This window comes from Glandiceps talaboti, chromosome 2 (genome assembly GCF_964340395.1).
Source record: "Glandiceps talaboti chromosome 2, keGlaTala1.1, whole genome shotgun sequence".
Taxonomy (NCBI): domain Eukaryota; kingdom Metazoa; phylum Hemichordata; class Enteropneusta; family Spengelidae; genus Glandiceps; species Glandiceps talaboti.
Genome location: NC_135550.1, coordinates 14171528 through 14187491, shown reverse-complemented (window position 1 = coordinate 14187491; position 15964 = coordinate 14171528). Strand labels below are relative to the sequence as shown.

At 36.3% G+C, this 15964-nt stretch overlaps 3 protein-coding genes across 5 annotated transcripts; 1 reads left to right on the top strand and 2 right to left on the bottom strand.

Annotated features, from left to right (window-relative positions):
* Nucleotides 1-49: 49 nt before the first annotated feature.
* Nucleotides 50-3154, bottom strand: LOC144453448 (cytochrome c oxidase subunit 7A2, mitochondrial-like). The gene is made up of 3 exons (XM_078144750.1): nt 3041-3154; nt 1245-1340; nt 50-434 (listed from the first exon to the last, which is right to left on the bottom strand). The coding sequence occupies exons 1-3, from the start codon at nt 3053-3055 to the stop codon at nt 291-293; spliced, it is 255 nt and encodes an 84-aa protein (XP_078000876.1). The 5' UTR covers nt 3056-3154; the 3' UTR covers nt 50-290.
* A 1159-nt stretch (nt 3155-4313) lies between these two features.
* Nucleotides 4314-6808, bottom strand: LOC144453595 (cytochrome c oxidase subunit 7A2-like, mitochondrial). Its single transcript, XM_078144919.1, has 3 exons — nt 6675-6808; nt 5334-5477; nt 4314-4726 (listed from the first exon to the last, which is right to left on the bottom strand). Exons 1-3 carry the CDS (start codon nt 6744-6746, stop codon nt 4586-4588), a joined length of 357 nt encoding a protein of 118 aa, XP_078001045.1. The 5' UTR covers nt 6747-6808; the 3' UTR covers nt 4314-4585.
* A 157-nt stretch (nt 6809-6965) lies between these two features.
* LOC144452866 (coiled-coil domain-containing protein 170-like) lies at nt 6966-14820 on the top strand. Of its 3 annotated transcripts, none has more exons than XM_078144070.1 (10): nt 6966-7331; nt 7458-7528; nt 7895-7940; nt 8896-9018; nt 9281-9673; nt 9921-10106; nt 10680-10997; nt 11362-11562; nt 11950-12348; nt 13155-14820. In XM_078144070.1, exons 1-10 carry the CDS (start codon nt 7086-7088, stop codon nt 13647-13649), a joined length of 2478 nt encoding a protein of 825 aa, XP_078000196.1. In that variant the 5' UTR covers nt 6966-7085; the 3' UTR covers nt 13650-14820. The 3 variants fall into 3 exon arrangements, with proteins under 3 accessions (XP_078000196.1, XP_078000187.1, XP_078000204.1); XM_078144061.1 differs by having other exon boundaries at nt 11932-12348; XM_078144078.1 differs by lacking the exon at nt 9281-9673 and having other exon boundaries at nt 11932-12348.
* Nucleotides 14821-15964: the final 1144 nt, after the last annotated feature.

Here is a 15964-nt window from a genome sequence, read left to right as displayed (position 1 = left end):
AATATGACAACTACTAGACAAGATGTTAAGTGTAACACTAATTTCTTTATTACACAAATTGGATCAAATCAAACATTGTTTCATGTGTAAAACTGCACAGCATTGTACAATGAATTATATATGAACAATCACATCACATCCCAGCACACGTACAAAACATAAAACAGCATGCACCCTTGGATAAATACAGCAGGTTAGAGTCTATTTGGTTGTTGGTTGTTTAAATGAAGAACTGCCAAAAAGTGCCAATTCCTGAGGACACCAGCTGCTCCTTCATTGCTGTCATGTTTCTACTTGGGCTGCTGAGGTAAGCAAGCTTTGCCTAATTCATAAAAGGTCCACAGTGTACCAAAAATGACACTACCTATGGTAGCCTTGTATAACAGGTTATCAAAAGTACCACCTTTCAGATGGATAGGTCGGTTATTTGGCTCCTACGGTAACAAAAAAAAAGATAAAAACATCCATAAAGATAAATTAATTTTGTCTTATCAGATTAGGAAAATGTTACAAATTGTTTACAATGATTGCAGTACTATAATAGACCCCCATCCTTTGACATAGCTATCATATACATGGTTCTTGAAATATGACGATATACAGTAACAAGTCTAGCAATCCCAACAAAGTGTTCAGTTCATGTACGTCATCTGTTTTGAACAACAAATATGATGTAGTTCCCTCTCTGACAAATCAAAGAGGTTGAAATTAACTATCCTTTACAGCATACAATGTACATTTATAGGTAAAATAAAATAAAATTTAGGATCAAAAGAGTGGGACAGAAAACTACTTATTCCTAGAAGATATCGAGTACTCAAGATTGAAGAAAGCTGAAACAAGGTTTATCCAACGTTTACTTGTAAAGCTACAAACAGTACATTTGTGGGAATACTAGAAATTCCACACCCAATGGGCCCAAGATGGAACATTTCACATGAGTTGGGAAATTCTCCAGCTTGTATGAGACAAAAACTCCTCAACAAGAGCGAGATATTTCATCTTAGATCATTGTTGTGTGGTCATGTCATCTTTTATTAGGGCAAAAAATTTGAACTTTAATAAAGTCAAGTATTGGTACTTGTTGTCAGCCTGCCAGGATGTGAGAAAACAGCTATCTCAAACTGGCTGTGCCACACTCTCGGCCTGCCGAGATGTGACAAAATAGCTATCTTAGACCTTCTCATTCCAAACAATGCTGATACTTATTCTAGAACCAAGGAACAGTAACAAGACTTGAATACCTGAAACAACTTCTGGTTTTCATATACTTTGTTTTGAGCTCCTCTCTTGCTAGTTACAAGGTTGGTTCTTGCCCTTGGTACAAGGTTCCTTACAGCCTGTCAAAGCAAACAAATCACAGAAACATGGAGTTATTTTTGGTACAGTCAGCTCATTCATGCTCTACATCAACTACATTTTACCCACATTATGATAACTAAGCATGTTAGGCCTGAAACTGAAGTACATATGGCCAAGTTCAAATATTCTTTTTAAGAAATATACAACTATATATTCCTACCAAATTTAAATCTAATGATATCATTGCGAAACTTTGCACAACGTAAGAGTGTATCACACAGTATAAACTAATATATAGAACCTAAAGATTGACTAAAAAACTCCTAAAACAAAATAATTCATTTTTCTGATATTGAGTAACTAAACACAAATGACAGTGATTGATGGGCGAGTCTTTTTTTGCTTTGTATCAAAAAGTACAATTCTTATTAGAATGTTGTTGTGCAATCAATCATGTCATGCACAGTTTTGATAATCTACAAAGCTCTGTTTTGTATCATTCACTAGCAATTGTCAAAATGTGTCTTGTGTTGACAACAATAAGTACAAAACGACTTTTTTTTATAATTGTTTGTTGTACATTTAACATTATTTATACACAACATACTTCAAATTTTATAACTTCTCTGTTGATCTAGTCCTGCTGGCAGACGGGATAAGTTTTAAGGACAATGTCAGAATAAAGTCCTGTACTCTGTCAGCAGGACTACTTTTGATCGTGATGGTGGACAACATAGAAAATAATTGGTCACGGATGTGGTTAGCCATCATTGCATCAACATTTATGTAAACATTTTTGCTCTTTATTTTGTCAAATCAGCTGTGATGAATTGATGTGTTTAGAGATAATTCCTTGAAAAATGTAGTTTGTAAGTTGTAGTGGACTACTACTAAATGTACGACTGGTAGCAGACAAGAGTATTCTAACATTGTCCCTACACTGGAGGGAATGGGACAATGTCAGAATCTAGTAATCCTGTACTTTGTGTGCAAGCAGGACTATTAAGTACAGTATTATTATACTAGTAGTAGTACTGCTTGCAAATGATGTATGTATGGGGGTAGGAAGGAGGCGTACATGATTCATGGAGGTAGGATGGACGACTTGATTCTCCGTGTAGGGTCAAGCACGTAAAAGTTAAACTATCCTGCTGTAGTACTATGCATGCTATGCTGCTACATTGCTAGTGCAGTGTGCTAAATGATGTACTACTAGGCTATGATGGCAGTCATTTTCTGAATACATAGTCCATTTTCGATCATTGAAAAAGTTGATATCTCGGCTTAGGAATATCAGATTTTTAAAATTCAAAGAGCTATATATTCCTTTCATCATTTTCTTTCAACTGGAATATAAAAAAATAACACAACACATGTTTTCTAAAATAGCTTGAAATCTCTAATACTACGTAGTATGCTCATGTGTGACCTTTGGCATTACGCTCGCCATGATGGCCAATATTACAGTATTACATGTGGTGAATATTACAAGTGAACGGTTTCATTTGACACATTTAGTGTAAAATTAGTTGAAAACTTTATCATATCCGGACGATCACCAAAATGAGAACAAACCACGGATCAAAACAACATCGCGTTATGCCGGGCGGTGGAAGTTTAGAACGACCTTGTTCACAGTTCTGACGTTATGTACACGAATAATTTGTTTTGTCCCATAAACCAGAGACCTCTCTATTGGCAAAAATCCTCCATATATACCACAATCAACGACACTTACCAGAACTCGATTCATGGTGTACTTTTTGGCTATTATCTGCTAAAAACTCTTTACGATTGAGTCCGTGTAAACCTACAAAATAGCAATGGCGCATGCAATCCCAGCAAGCAGTGCGAATATATTGTTTGTTATACATAGTCATAGAGGGCGCACATGACGACCTATCACCGCACCACAGATCCATCACAGTAAGGCTACAGACAAGGTTCCAAGTCTGTGTGTAAGTACTACTACATATATGGTACATCATAGAACCTAAACGAAAGGGTCTATGTTTCGTGTAGGGTCTGTGGATACATCAATATCGATGGCTAACATTTCTATTGCAGATCATGGAAAGCGCTTTGCTTGTGCATTACAGATATTAATTGCCAAATTTACAGCATATTAATATATATATTTGTTTTATTTTTTCTGCTAATTTATAAAGATGGTGATCTTTTCAAGTAGTGTTTTAGTCTTTTCATATTGTGACAATCTTACTTTATGTGAAGTAATCAAAATTATACAGGCACAGCTGGAGAAGGTGAACGCTATATATAAAATCTAATTTTGCTGTTGCCATGGTTGAAATAAATGCAAAAATTCACGGGAATTGTCACACCTCTAACCATACATTACAATCATGTTTGTGAGATGTTTATACCATAGACCCTTTTGTGTAGGGTCTATGTGTTTATACATAGCGCAGAATGAACATGATTATGTAGTCAATGCAAGCCATATTTGAACACAATTAGGAACTGAATGTGAAATCCATTGTCTTTTGTGGATCAATTAAACAAGATTCGGTTTATCCTGGTCATGTAGAAAGGTTGTTTCCACTTATTCTATCCTTGTTTAATCACCCAGAGAATGAGATTTGAATAAATGGTACCCATACCTATTCTTATCATTTCTATGTAATATCATTCATTTAGTATTCATTTTTGAAACATTAACCTCCTACCCTCTCCACTGCCATTTATAACTACAGGGGGAGGAGTAATATTGGGATTGTTGGAAAAAACGTCATAGAATTCAGTGCACTTTTTTCATTTTCTAGAAATAGATTTGGCCCAAACTAACAACCTGTACAACACAGAGGACAACTATTACTATCGCATAAACATGAATTGTGAGATCAGATAGCTATTTCTCTATACAGGCTGATCTTTCCTTCACTCTCTACCATATCAACAGAGAGAAAGGTATCTTGGAAGACTGTGGGAAGCCACTCGCTGCTGAGATGTACAACTAATCAATCAATAGTCAACACAGATATATATCAAGTTTAAATTTTGTGAAGCTAGATTTTAATATAATACACATAAATGTTCCAAAAAAACAACCAATGCATTGCAAGTCATAGCCAGCACTTTATGTATAATTACAAATTTGTTTCCATCACACAGTTAAAAAATAACACTGCCAGTCATGCTTCTATTCACTGCATCAATCCTATCGATGTTATATCACTCAAGCCAAAGTTGTGTCCATCTCATTTCCTTCAGATGACGACTTCACTGGCATTAATGATTTGTTGGCTTCCACAACAGCCATAAGTTACTCATTCTTCCTGGGCATGGATGCTTTAAAAAGTTCATAAAAGGTCCATCCTGTGCCAAACACACAGCCAGCCAAAGTAGCTACGTACAAAATCTTATCGAATCTTCCACCTTTGAGATGAACTGGGAGGCTGCTTCTCTGAAAGGCAAAAAAGGAAAATGATGAAAATGATTGTGAAAAAGATTACGTTACAGAAGTATATAAATAAACTGTCACTGTTTGTAACTTTATGGATTTAGGTGGTAAGCTTTGTTTAATTTCAAGATATCTTCATGTTAAGCTTATTTTCATCCACATGTAGAATCATGTTTGATCAACTGGTACAACTCTTAAACAGGTATTCAGACAACTGACACAATATTTTGACATAATTATTTGGTTATCAGAAACCTTTGCAAAAGTGTTACACTGTCGTTATACCTCAACCATTACTGTGTCAACACAGATTTGTTTTATATAAGTGTCGGTGTCATTTCATGATCAGACTGACATTTTGTAACTTGAAGTCAACATCAAAGCACACTCTTTATGTGACCAACATATTGAAATTATCTGATCACGTGACAAACTGGACAGCTGATTGCAATAATTAATCAACATGTCAGGAAGTTATTCTTATTCATTATCTGAATTCATTATACACACACAAATACATTCATTTTGTGATGGCTATAGCATACCTAGTATTCAGTTGTGCTAAAAAACATGTCTTAAATTATGACTGTGGATTTCTTTTCAGACTAACCTGAAACACCCTTTGCTTGTTGTATACTTGATTACGGACACCAAGCATCCCATCACCTCCCATTGGATTAGTAGTAGGTGAATAAGGGACAGGTTTCTGTGCCCATCTTATTGGTGGTCTCTCTTCAACCTTTCCTTTTAAACCCTGAAATCAAGGATATATATCTTTTGTAAGAATGTCAGAATTCTCAGTACCTGAAATAGAATATTACTCCCTAGGTGCATCATAAAAATAATGAACATTCAATTTCTTGGTCGACACCATAACTTCCACTCTACACACTTCACATGCATTACTATAGGCACTTGTAAGAATAAATCATCCTTCTTGTTCTATTCTGACCCTCAAACATGAGGTAAAATGCTTTTGTAGGTACCATGAATTCTGGGGGCAAATGAGTTACACCTGAGGATTGCAGGTCAAGTCCAAAGGTTTGAAATCCACTGCAGTCAGTGACTGACCAACACTAGGAGAAACTTATTTCAGTATTTCAGCTATAGCTGGTCATACTCTTACGAGATAAGGGCAAATCTTCAGTACTGCTGGAGTAATAACTCAAGCAGCCAGAAATTTATCACTGCCAACAAGTGGTATCAGTTCAGTTGAGTTGGGATAACGTATATGTAGATACTCAAAATTTGTTAGTTCATATGTGTCAGCAGAGCTTCATACTAATTTTTGAAGGCATTAACTGTTTGTGCATTAACGATTGTTTACTGGTAAACTGTGCCATGTATTTACAATTCTTGTACATGTACTAGTAGTATTTCTGGTATTGAGTCTCCCGGTTAGTCTAAGTTGCTAACCGTGAGATTCAATACCAGAAATACTACTGTACGTCAAGAATAATGTCATTCTGCGTGCATAGTTTAACCACACTTGATCTATCCATGGATGTATTAGTGAGTCTCACTAATACATCTATGATCTATCACAGCACTCAGACAATCAATACTTTGTCGGCGTATAATCTCAATATGAATTATGTTGATAGGGGGACTGACTGTGAAATGACACTAAGTTTCACACTAGTATCAGTAGTGTCACTCAAGTCTCGTTGTGAGAATGCCCAATGATACCAATATACAAAACTATCATAACATTACTAATTGCGATGGTGTCAGTATTACAATGGTGGAGATATATGGGTGGTATCGTGAAGTAAATTGTCCTCGCGACAACCAACGTGCAACGGCCATGGCCGTGTGGACGTGATGATACTACAGCTCTCGTAAAGTGCAAAGACACCGGTCGTCTGGAGTACGTCTACAACTTTAAACAAACACCCCTCTTGTAACATCTACACACGGAATCATGCAACATACAACTACATTATCTTACCTCGGGGTGATAGGCGACGTTAGTGCTAGTTTTTGACAGCTTGCCGCCGAAAGAGTTATATTTATACGACATTTTTTGTACGAAGCAGGTAAAGCGACACAGCGGAACTACTAAGCCGGTGAACGCGCGCTGTATTATGGGATACAATCTGAGTAACCTTACGCTGACCCCTACTCTGTGACCCCATAACGTTGATAAAATTTGCATAGCAGCTGCTAATTTATGTTAATAGCTATGAGAACGAGGCAGGGCATTTTATTTTCCTGTGTTTATTTCGCGTTGCCCTGGTCGACCACACATCGTACACATTAGAACATCGCCGTTGATCCAAGAGTATTTCCTCCTATTCCCCCATCCTGCAGACAATCTATCCATAACCTTGAGGAATATATAACATTTTAAAGATTGGAAATGTCGTATTACAGAAGCAGAGAAGATCCTCTCGACTCTCTACCCCACATACCTCGGCATGCTTCGTTACTCGAGTCCCACCACCGTGTACATAGTCCAACGAGAATAGTTGACGATAGCATCGTTCTCGATCGTTTAGCAGACGAGAGATGGATACACAACCGGTCAGCTCCCTCGGCCTTACTACGGTCACCAAGCCCACCAGTAAGACCAACAACACATTCAACGCACAAGCTTGTCCACGAGGTATACATTTGATAGAATATTTATGCACCGATTTGGAAGTGTATGTGATACTCTCGTTTTCAAATTGTGTGTTCTCTTTGTCACGCCTGGTAAAGATACTAGTAACGTCTTCCTTTTATTTTACAGCTTCACGACCAGGTCAAATTATACAAGAGCGAACTTGAGAAGAAGGATCGTTTGATTTCAGAATTATCAAGGTGAATATCAGAATATTTTGATTTTTTTCTAGTTGTGGTAGGTTCCGTATGGATATCATGTTCCTTGAGGTCGTTGTTAGGGTTAAATAGACGACGTTTGACAACAATTGTTATTCCAGCATGTGACGACGCCTACTACTGTGCAAATCACCCTTCGTAACTGTCAAGAACTCAAACTGTGTTTGCTCAAAGTGTATCACGTCTCACTAACGGGCTGCCGTTACCATCAGACCACAGTCACAAACATTACATGTAATAATACTAATATTGATACAATGTTATACAATGTATCTTAGTTCATTTTATTTCATACCATACTATCAAAGCTTGGTATCCTAACAATTCTTTTTGTTTTTTTATTGACAGTACTGAATCACCAAGACTTCGAAGAGCCTTCGATGATACCACAAAGGTAAGCCCAAAGAAATCAACTTGTTTTTATTACAAATATTTTCATTGTGGTGTGCTTGTTTCTGCGCTTTCAATTGATTAGTTCTACATCACTCTATCATTTAGTTACAGTACACAGTATCAAACACTGGCTAACTAATACCAGTATAGTGAAAGTTGATATAAGTTATAACACTATTTGCCTTAATATTTTATTTTAGTCATTTTGTATACTAAAATAATATTCTTTTCAAAGTGTAATAACATAATATATTTTGATAAGAGAGAATAGGATCATTGAAAAGGGTTTGGTCAATAATACAATGATAGTACGCATAAAACGAAAGCCCATAGCCTATTTGACACTGCATGTTTGTCCTCAAGCAACCGGGACAATAACTGACATGCAGTGGCTATCCATTCTTGTTCTATTGGTGTATAGTTACCATTGTCTAACTGAATCCCAGTAGATAATGGTCCCGTTGCTATTTGTAAATCAACCCAAGTATGAGTTACCGCAAAGTGGCCAGCTCTGTGTCATACCCCCCTGTCGTTATAACTACAGCCACATCAGTAGTAAATGTTGTATGCTGATTTTGCTTGATTTTTTAAAAGTCTGTTCGTTATATGTACTGTTTCTAGCAGTTATGTCTAAAAGAAAAGTAGCTTAGATTTTGTCTTCTTCACTGTAGCCACCAGAATGGTTTCTGAATTCTGAAAATGATTGGTTATTTTGATTGTCGTTACTTTGCTTAAAATTAAAATGATTGATTTCCACCTACCACACATACATTTTGTAACTAAATGTATGTTTAATATATGAAGACTGTTTTGATGCCTACAAGTAATGTTATTCAGTGATAAACGGTTCACACAAACTGTTTTAAGAAAACTGAGGAATCATAAGGCTGCATGAAGGAACGTTGTTAAAGTAATTCAAGCTCAGCTAAATGATATGATGTTTCTCCCTTATTCAGATTGATACTTTTTATGAAAGCGAATTACGAAGAAGCAAAGATCCCCATTATCGTCTTGAGGTAGAAACATCACGCTCAGAATTGGCAGCTTTACAAATAAAACATGATAGACTACAGTCTGAGGTAAGTCACTTTCCTTCCCCTGCAAAGTGATCACTTCTGTTAGTAATTTTCCTTTAAAACTTGCTTGTATATATGCTCTTATAAAATATTGGCTGGGTAATATTCTATGCTTAACACTCATGTTATGACCCATGTCGCGTGTGCTGTTCCATTTACCAGCAAAAAAAGTGTGTTGATTTCATTTTTGGTTTAAGTAATAATCAGTGATATAAAGTCTGATATGAAATTGATACAGTGCATTTTTTACCTCTCATTCGAACAGACAAGGAATTTAGAGGCCAAGCTCGCATCAAAAGAACTTCAAATCAATGATTTAAAAGGTGAAATTGCTTTGTACAAGGAAAATGAGACAAGACAAGCTGCACTCATTGCATCTCTGAAAGAACGCCTTCGCATCATTGAAACTGAAACAGGGTCATTAGAAACAGCACAGTCTCGTGGTGAGATTGCAATCGCAACACTTCAGAGAGACACCAAGGATCAAAATGCACGCATCTTAGAACTGGAGGCACTTATACGCTCTATACGAATAGAGAGGGATGAAGCAGTGCAGAAGGCCATTGCAGCAGACCGGAAGTATACTGAACTCAATTTAGAAGTCTGCAATGCTTTAGGAATTGAAGGGAGTCTGCTTGCTGGAGGGCATACTGCAAAGGTAGAAAATTAAATGCAATCTAATAATAATCTAATATCTGCAGCTTATAATGATGCTTCACATAAAGGATAATACTTTGAACCCAACTTTTTAAATATCTGATATTTAGATATCTCTATAGCAACGTTTGAGTGATAAGTTATATAAGCTACTTTTCCCCTGGTGAGTTGGAATCATTGATAAGCCTTTAAATTGAATTGCTTATTTACATTATACAAACTTGTGCTTCTGTTTTATTTGATCTCAGCTGAGTGACTTGGTCCAAGAGAATTTGCTGCTGAGAGGCAAGCTTACTACACTGACTGACCACCTCAGCAGTGCTGAATTGGAATCCAAGGCAAGCAGAGAAACAATCATGAGACTGGTATCGGAAATCTCACGTGAACAGAAATCAACATCGTCAACTATTCTTAGCATTGAATCTCTCAGATCTGTAAGTTTTATCAAGTTAATTCTTAGTCTGTTTTAATCAAAATAATAATCGGTATATTGTAACAGAAAATTAAACAAATTAAAAATCAAGTTCAAGTCTGTAAAATTAACATACTACATACTGTGAACCTAGGTATTATTGCATTCTCACAAGCCTGTGCAAATATTTCTACTGAGGCAACAAAATATAAAGTGCCTCTTGGCGGGTATGTTTCGGACGGTGTTGTAAAGCGGTCTGTGGTTTATGAGGGTGGATATTATTGCTAGAAAACAATTGTACAATTTCAAGGTGTTCAGTTTGTTTCCAAAGACTTTTGTTTTTTGCACATTACTGAGCCTAGTACACTGTTTATGGTCAGAAGACACATATTTTTCCTGTGTTTTATTTTTTGACGAAATTCATGAAAACTCTTCTTTGGCAAATATGTGTAGGTTGACAGAATATGTATTGTTGTTGTTATGAGCACAAATGTGGTCACTGTACTTATCTATTTATTCTGTCATTTGTACAGGAAACATGATTCACAGATTGAATAGAAGTAGTTCTCATCATTTATTTTCTTTATACCTGCAGGAACGTGATTCTTCTATTCTGAGGAGGAATGAGCTTGAACGTGAAGTGCAGCTGTTGAAAGAAAGAATAAATGCCAACCAGAGAGCCTGGGACTCAACACGTATGGAGTTGGAACAGCGTGACACCAGAGTAACCAGCATGGATCGTGAATTGAAGAATCATCAATACAATGCTCAAGTTGCCATGACAACTCTCAAAGCCTTCAAAGAGTCTCTTGCAACCATTCTGAGTGACAGTTACTTTGTGTGCAGTGACAGTGAAGACGCAATCAAGGAAAGAGTAACACAGCTACAAGTGAAAGATCATCAGAAATATGCTGTAAGTTATCATATTTGAGGTTTTTGGGGGTTCTTTTACCACTGTGATTCCTTTAAGTGCTTTTGGTCACAGTTTTCAGCTCATTTACAAATGTTACACACATGTACCAGTTGCCATTGCCTAGATTCTGGCGGTGCAGTAAAGCAGTCAATTATTACCTAGAACTGTCTTTACTATATCAAGCAAATGTATACAGTTTCAATCAAATGGTTGTTGTGTGCACACTAATCATTTAAAAAGGTGTTCCTCAGATCAGACTGAATATATGTGGTATCATGCACGATATTACACTTTTAAAGCATCAGTGAGACTAAATTTCATTCAGTGATAACATGCATTTCTATTTTTTTTTCATTTCTTACAGCAAGTTGATATTCTTGATAACAAAGTGAGGTCCCTTAATGATCAACTAGATAGTCAGGTCAAACTCTACCAGGCTGCTATCAATCGTGCCAAAGAAGCTGAAGATGAACTTGACTTGCTAAAAGCAAGATTAAGTGGTGTTGAAGGCGAGCTCACCTCCACTGCAGTTTTCAGAGATGGACTACGTTCTGAAAAAGAAAGGGTAGGCATATATATATACATTGCATGATGAAAACAATATTTAGTATTATATTGATTGTAAATGTCATATTCACAAACCAAACTGCACCAATTGTAATGTCTTGCTATGGTCCTCAAAGGACATTTATTATTTATGATGTCATTTATATTTTCAAAAATTACCCATGTCATCACCTTCGTGGATTTAGTGGCTTGCACTGCTTATCTTTGTCAAATCCCGTATTTATTTTCCTCAGATTTTTTTTATGATTTTGGTCACCTTTTGCTTTTAAATACCTACCCGCTCATAAGTTGCAATTGCATGCTGCAGTTAGAGGCTTACCATTGCTCTTTCTTTTTCTTTTCTTTTTTTTTGTGTCTGTATGAATAGTATATGAAATTCTTACAGAGGTTAGCAGCCATCATGAAAATGGACCACATGGCTCTTGATGTTGGGTTTGACATGACAGGTGATGCCTTGATGTCCAGAGCTGAGCAGCTGGTCCGCTTGGAGGGTGATGCCGTGCATGATAAGACCACCGCTATTTACAATCTGCAACGCAAGGTCAAGAACTTGAAAGAGCAACTGGAGAGTAAAGACCTTCACCTGGATCTGCTAAGGAAGAAGATCAATAACTTGGAAGGGGGATTGGTTGGACGCTCTGATTTACAGAAAGATAGAGATGATCTAGATTACAGCTACCGAAGAGTGAGAAAGGAGAATGAGAGACTCAGAGGTCTACTGGGAACAGCAAGAGAGACTATCAGAGATCTTAAAGCACAGCTTCTTGATACTAGTAATTTGAAGGTAAAATTTTATCTCGGTTCTCGTATACAGTTACTTGACTTGTATCCAACATTTCTTGAAAGATACTCAGTGTAATGCATACGAAGACATAAAAAACAGATATTGATTAAGACCAAGCGTCAAAGAGGTCTGCTACTTATAATATATAGTCTATCATCTTTCATCAGGTTTAGTTATATGACAGAACCCCATGACATGTGAATGCAAGTGTGGCACACTCAGGGTATTTGCATGAATGTTTTCAGTGTTCTCTAGTGGCCGTACTTTCCTCAGTGTAGCAAGTGAAACTGCAGCAGCAAACACTGCAAACATGAGTGCATGAGTACCCTTACCGGCACTCATACGGTATGGGGTTCTGTTATTATTGCATATGTTCATCTGAAACAGGAAATTTCTATAAAAATCTTACTGATTTTGTGTACAAGGAATGATTGTGCTCTCATTTGCATATCATATGTATACAGGTATGCTATAATGTTTTTGGTAGTGTACTGCAATTCAATACCACTGGCATGCATCTGTATTTGTATCTGTATAGTACCAGCTAAACTCCCTTTGGATATCACAGCTGGAGGTTGGGGGGGGGGGAGTATGCACACAAACCCTTGCACACTGTTGCAAGTAACCACTGGTACATGTGTAATGATTACACTCTTTTTTAGTTCAGTTTTGTGGAATATCTTCAGAAGTTATGTTATGAGGCTGTTGATATATTCATTTTTCGTCAGGACCATACACGTACATTTAATACCAGGAAAACACAGGATTCGTCATTATAACCCTTATCATTTCTTACTGTTTTGTAGTTGATGTCCCTTCAACAACGAGAAAAGATAGAGATTCTTGTAAACGAGATTGACAAGCTAGAGAAAACCAGAGAGAAACAAGCTCGTAAACTTACTGGTATAAAGCAGGAATTGGTCTTTACTGAACATGAAACTACCGAGGAACGATCAAGAATCTCTCTTACTCTTGGCCAGCTTGAAAATGAGCTACGCGCAACCAAAGCACTCTTAGAAGAAACAGCAAGACGTGAGCGTCAGTTGGTTGATTTCCGTCAAGTCGTGGCCCGAATGTTGGGTATGGATATCAACACCCTAGCTGTACCAGACTATGAAATCATCGCCCGGATGGAGAAACTAATCCAAGCCCATCACACTCATGCTCTGACCACTCATTCTTTGGAGCATAGTTTGACAGACTTAGACCCTGCCCTAGGTTTAGGACCCAGTCCACGTCGTTCTCGAGCTCGATCTCTATCACCCAGCAGAAGAAGACATATTCACACAACAAAATATTAGTTACATCTAACCATAATCAAAATCTCAGGAGTCGTGGATCATATTTAGATAGAAAAAAAGAAGATACAAAATTTGAGAGAACGTATTGTAAATAATAGGAAGTATTGGAGGGTATAACGTGTAGTAAATCTCATTTTGAGTAAGTAACAGTATCAACTCCTTTGATATACTCACATGTAAAAATATTATATGCTTTATATCTTTCAAAATAGATGATAATTTAAAGGAAATATTTGATCTGCTTATTTTCCATAACAATAATTGTTTGTAATATTTAGTCCATGTAAGTAGAGTAGAGTCAAGTAAAACAAGCAGTATTTTCTTGTAGTTGTGTAAAGATGATTTTAACTGTACAGCTATTTGTATGTATAATTATTATATCCCTATTTTACTCTAAAAATACAGTTGCAATATAAATGTAGATACACTTTTTTTGTTACTTTCAGTATTGATATTGTAGCTTTTTTTTTTTTTTTTGTCAATGTTGTAATTTTTGTTTGTAGCCACTGGTATAGTGCTATTAAAAAAATGCCCATCTACATACAATGTGGGTTGTATGTATAACCAGGGCATTGCACCAAAGAACCAGTACTGAGACTTGACATTTTGGCACATCTGAGAACAAGACGAAGCTTTTTTTAAATGTATATATTGTTCATTTACCATATAATTAATGTCATTCAGCCATATACATGTAGATAGTGAAGACTTTAATTCAGATGAGATTGTAAACTTTTTCCATGACTGTGTTTTGTACATGTTATCGTACGACACATACGATGTAAAATGAAGGTAAATCATGTAATAGTAGTCTAGCTCTTTTTTGTTATTTTTTCATTTGCAATTTTTACAAATCAAATCAAATGTCTTGTAACTTAAGTTCACAACTTTTGATCATCGTTTATGACTTGTTATCAGGTTGAAGTTCTAGAACATTCCAGACGTGCAAGTTTAGTTACCAGTACTGCTGTAAACTCAAAGTGGTAGCTGTAGTGTTAAAAAAGACATCGTAAGCCGAATTCCTGGTTTGAATACTACAACTTGTGGGTTGTGACCAGTGCAGTGCTAATCTTGTCAATCATAAGCTGTTTTTGAACTTTCACTGAGAAATGTCACAGAGAAATTTTCTTTAATCTCGTTAAGTCAAAATTGACCAATAAAGTTATAATGCATGGAATTCCAGTATGTTTGTTTGCTTTCTTTCGTAAAGGCATTCAGATTTCACCACAGACCAAAATGATAGAGAAATCAGCTGCTTCACAAAATATTTGCACACCATTTAACCTCACATTGATAATGAATATTGCTCTCTTGCTAAAAAAAATTCCTGAATAAAATTGTACCAATAAAAGAACTGGAAAGCAAACCAATATTTCACACCATAACCAACTATTAAATTGATGGGTTATCCTGTTAAAGACAAATGCATACAGTTGAAATTTGTTTGTGTTTGTTTGTTTGTTTGAATGCTAACTGTTAATGAATGTTCATTTGACGTCATCAAGCATAGAATGAAAGAAAATACATGCACTATAAAGACTGAAATTGGGCACGCTTTACTGTAGCTTTGGAGTTTTCGTGTTTTTGGGCCCGAGGAACACATGCTTTCTGGTGCGACCGTGACAATGACCAAATACCACAGACAGTATTTCTGGGTGTGTAGTACACGTGTTGGTTGGGACCAGGAATACATGTAACTTTAGCCTGTGCACCATTTGAATAATGAAGAACTAGGTGGTCCATGACTTTGTAAGAGTTTGTAACCATGGTAACACGTACATTCATGTATATTTATGCATAGACATAATGTCTATGCTTTATGTAATCGAACTTCATGGGGAATGAAAGTACCACACGTAGTCAAAAACCAAAATTTAGCAATAATATTAGAATAAAACAATCGATGCAAATTTTGCATTTTCAATGTTGGCAGTGTTATTCCTATTCTTAACGCTTGCATATATACCATATGCATTAGACTTGCACCATATAGGCCGATACAGTAGACTTACATTGGGTCGCGGGTTAAAGCTGAAAGGAGGAATGCATCCTATTCTTGAAGGCTGTGACCGAGAGAAAGTATGACTACATATAACATACTTTTAAAAAAAAAATTAAAAATCGTGTTTTAGTTTTATTTCAACTCGACATGTCAGTGACTTTATATTTCTCAATACATGTCTCTCATTTTGTGAATTAAACCCGTGACAAGACGAGTCAAACATTTTTTATACTTTAGGTTTAATTACTACTGGTAAATTAAAAATGCTTGAAATTAAGAGAATGGTTGTCTATATGATATTATATGACATACA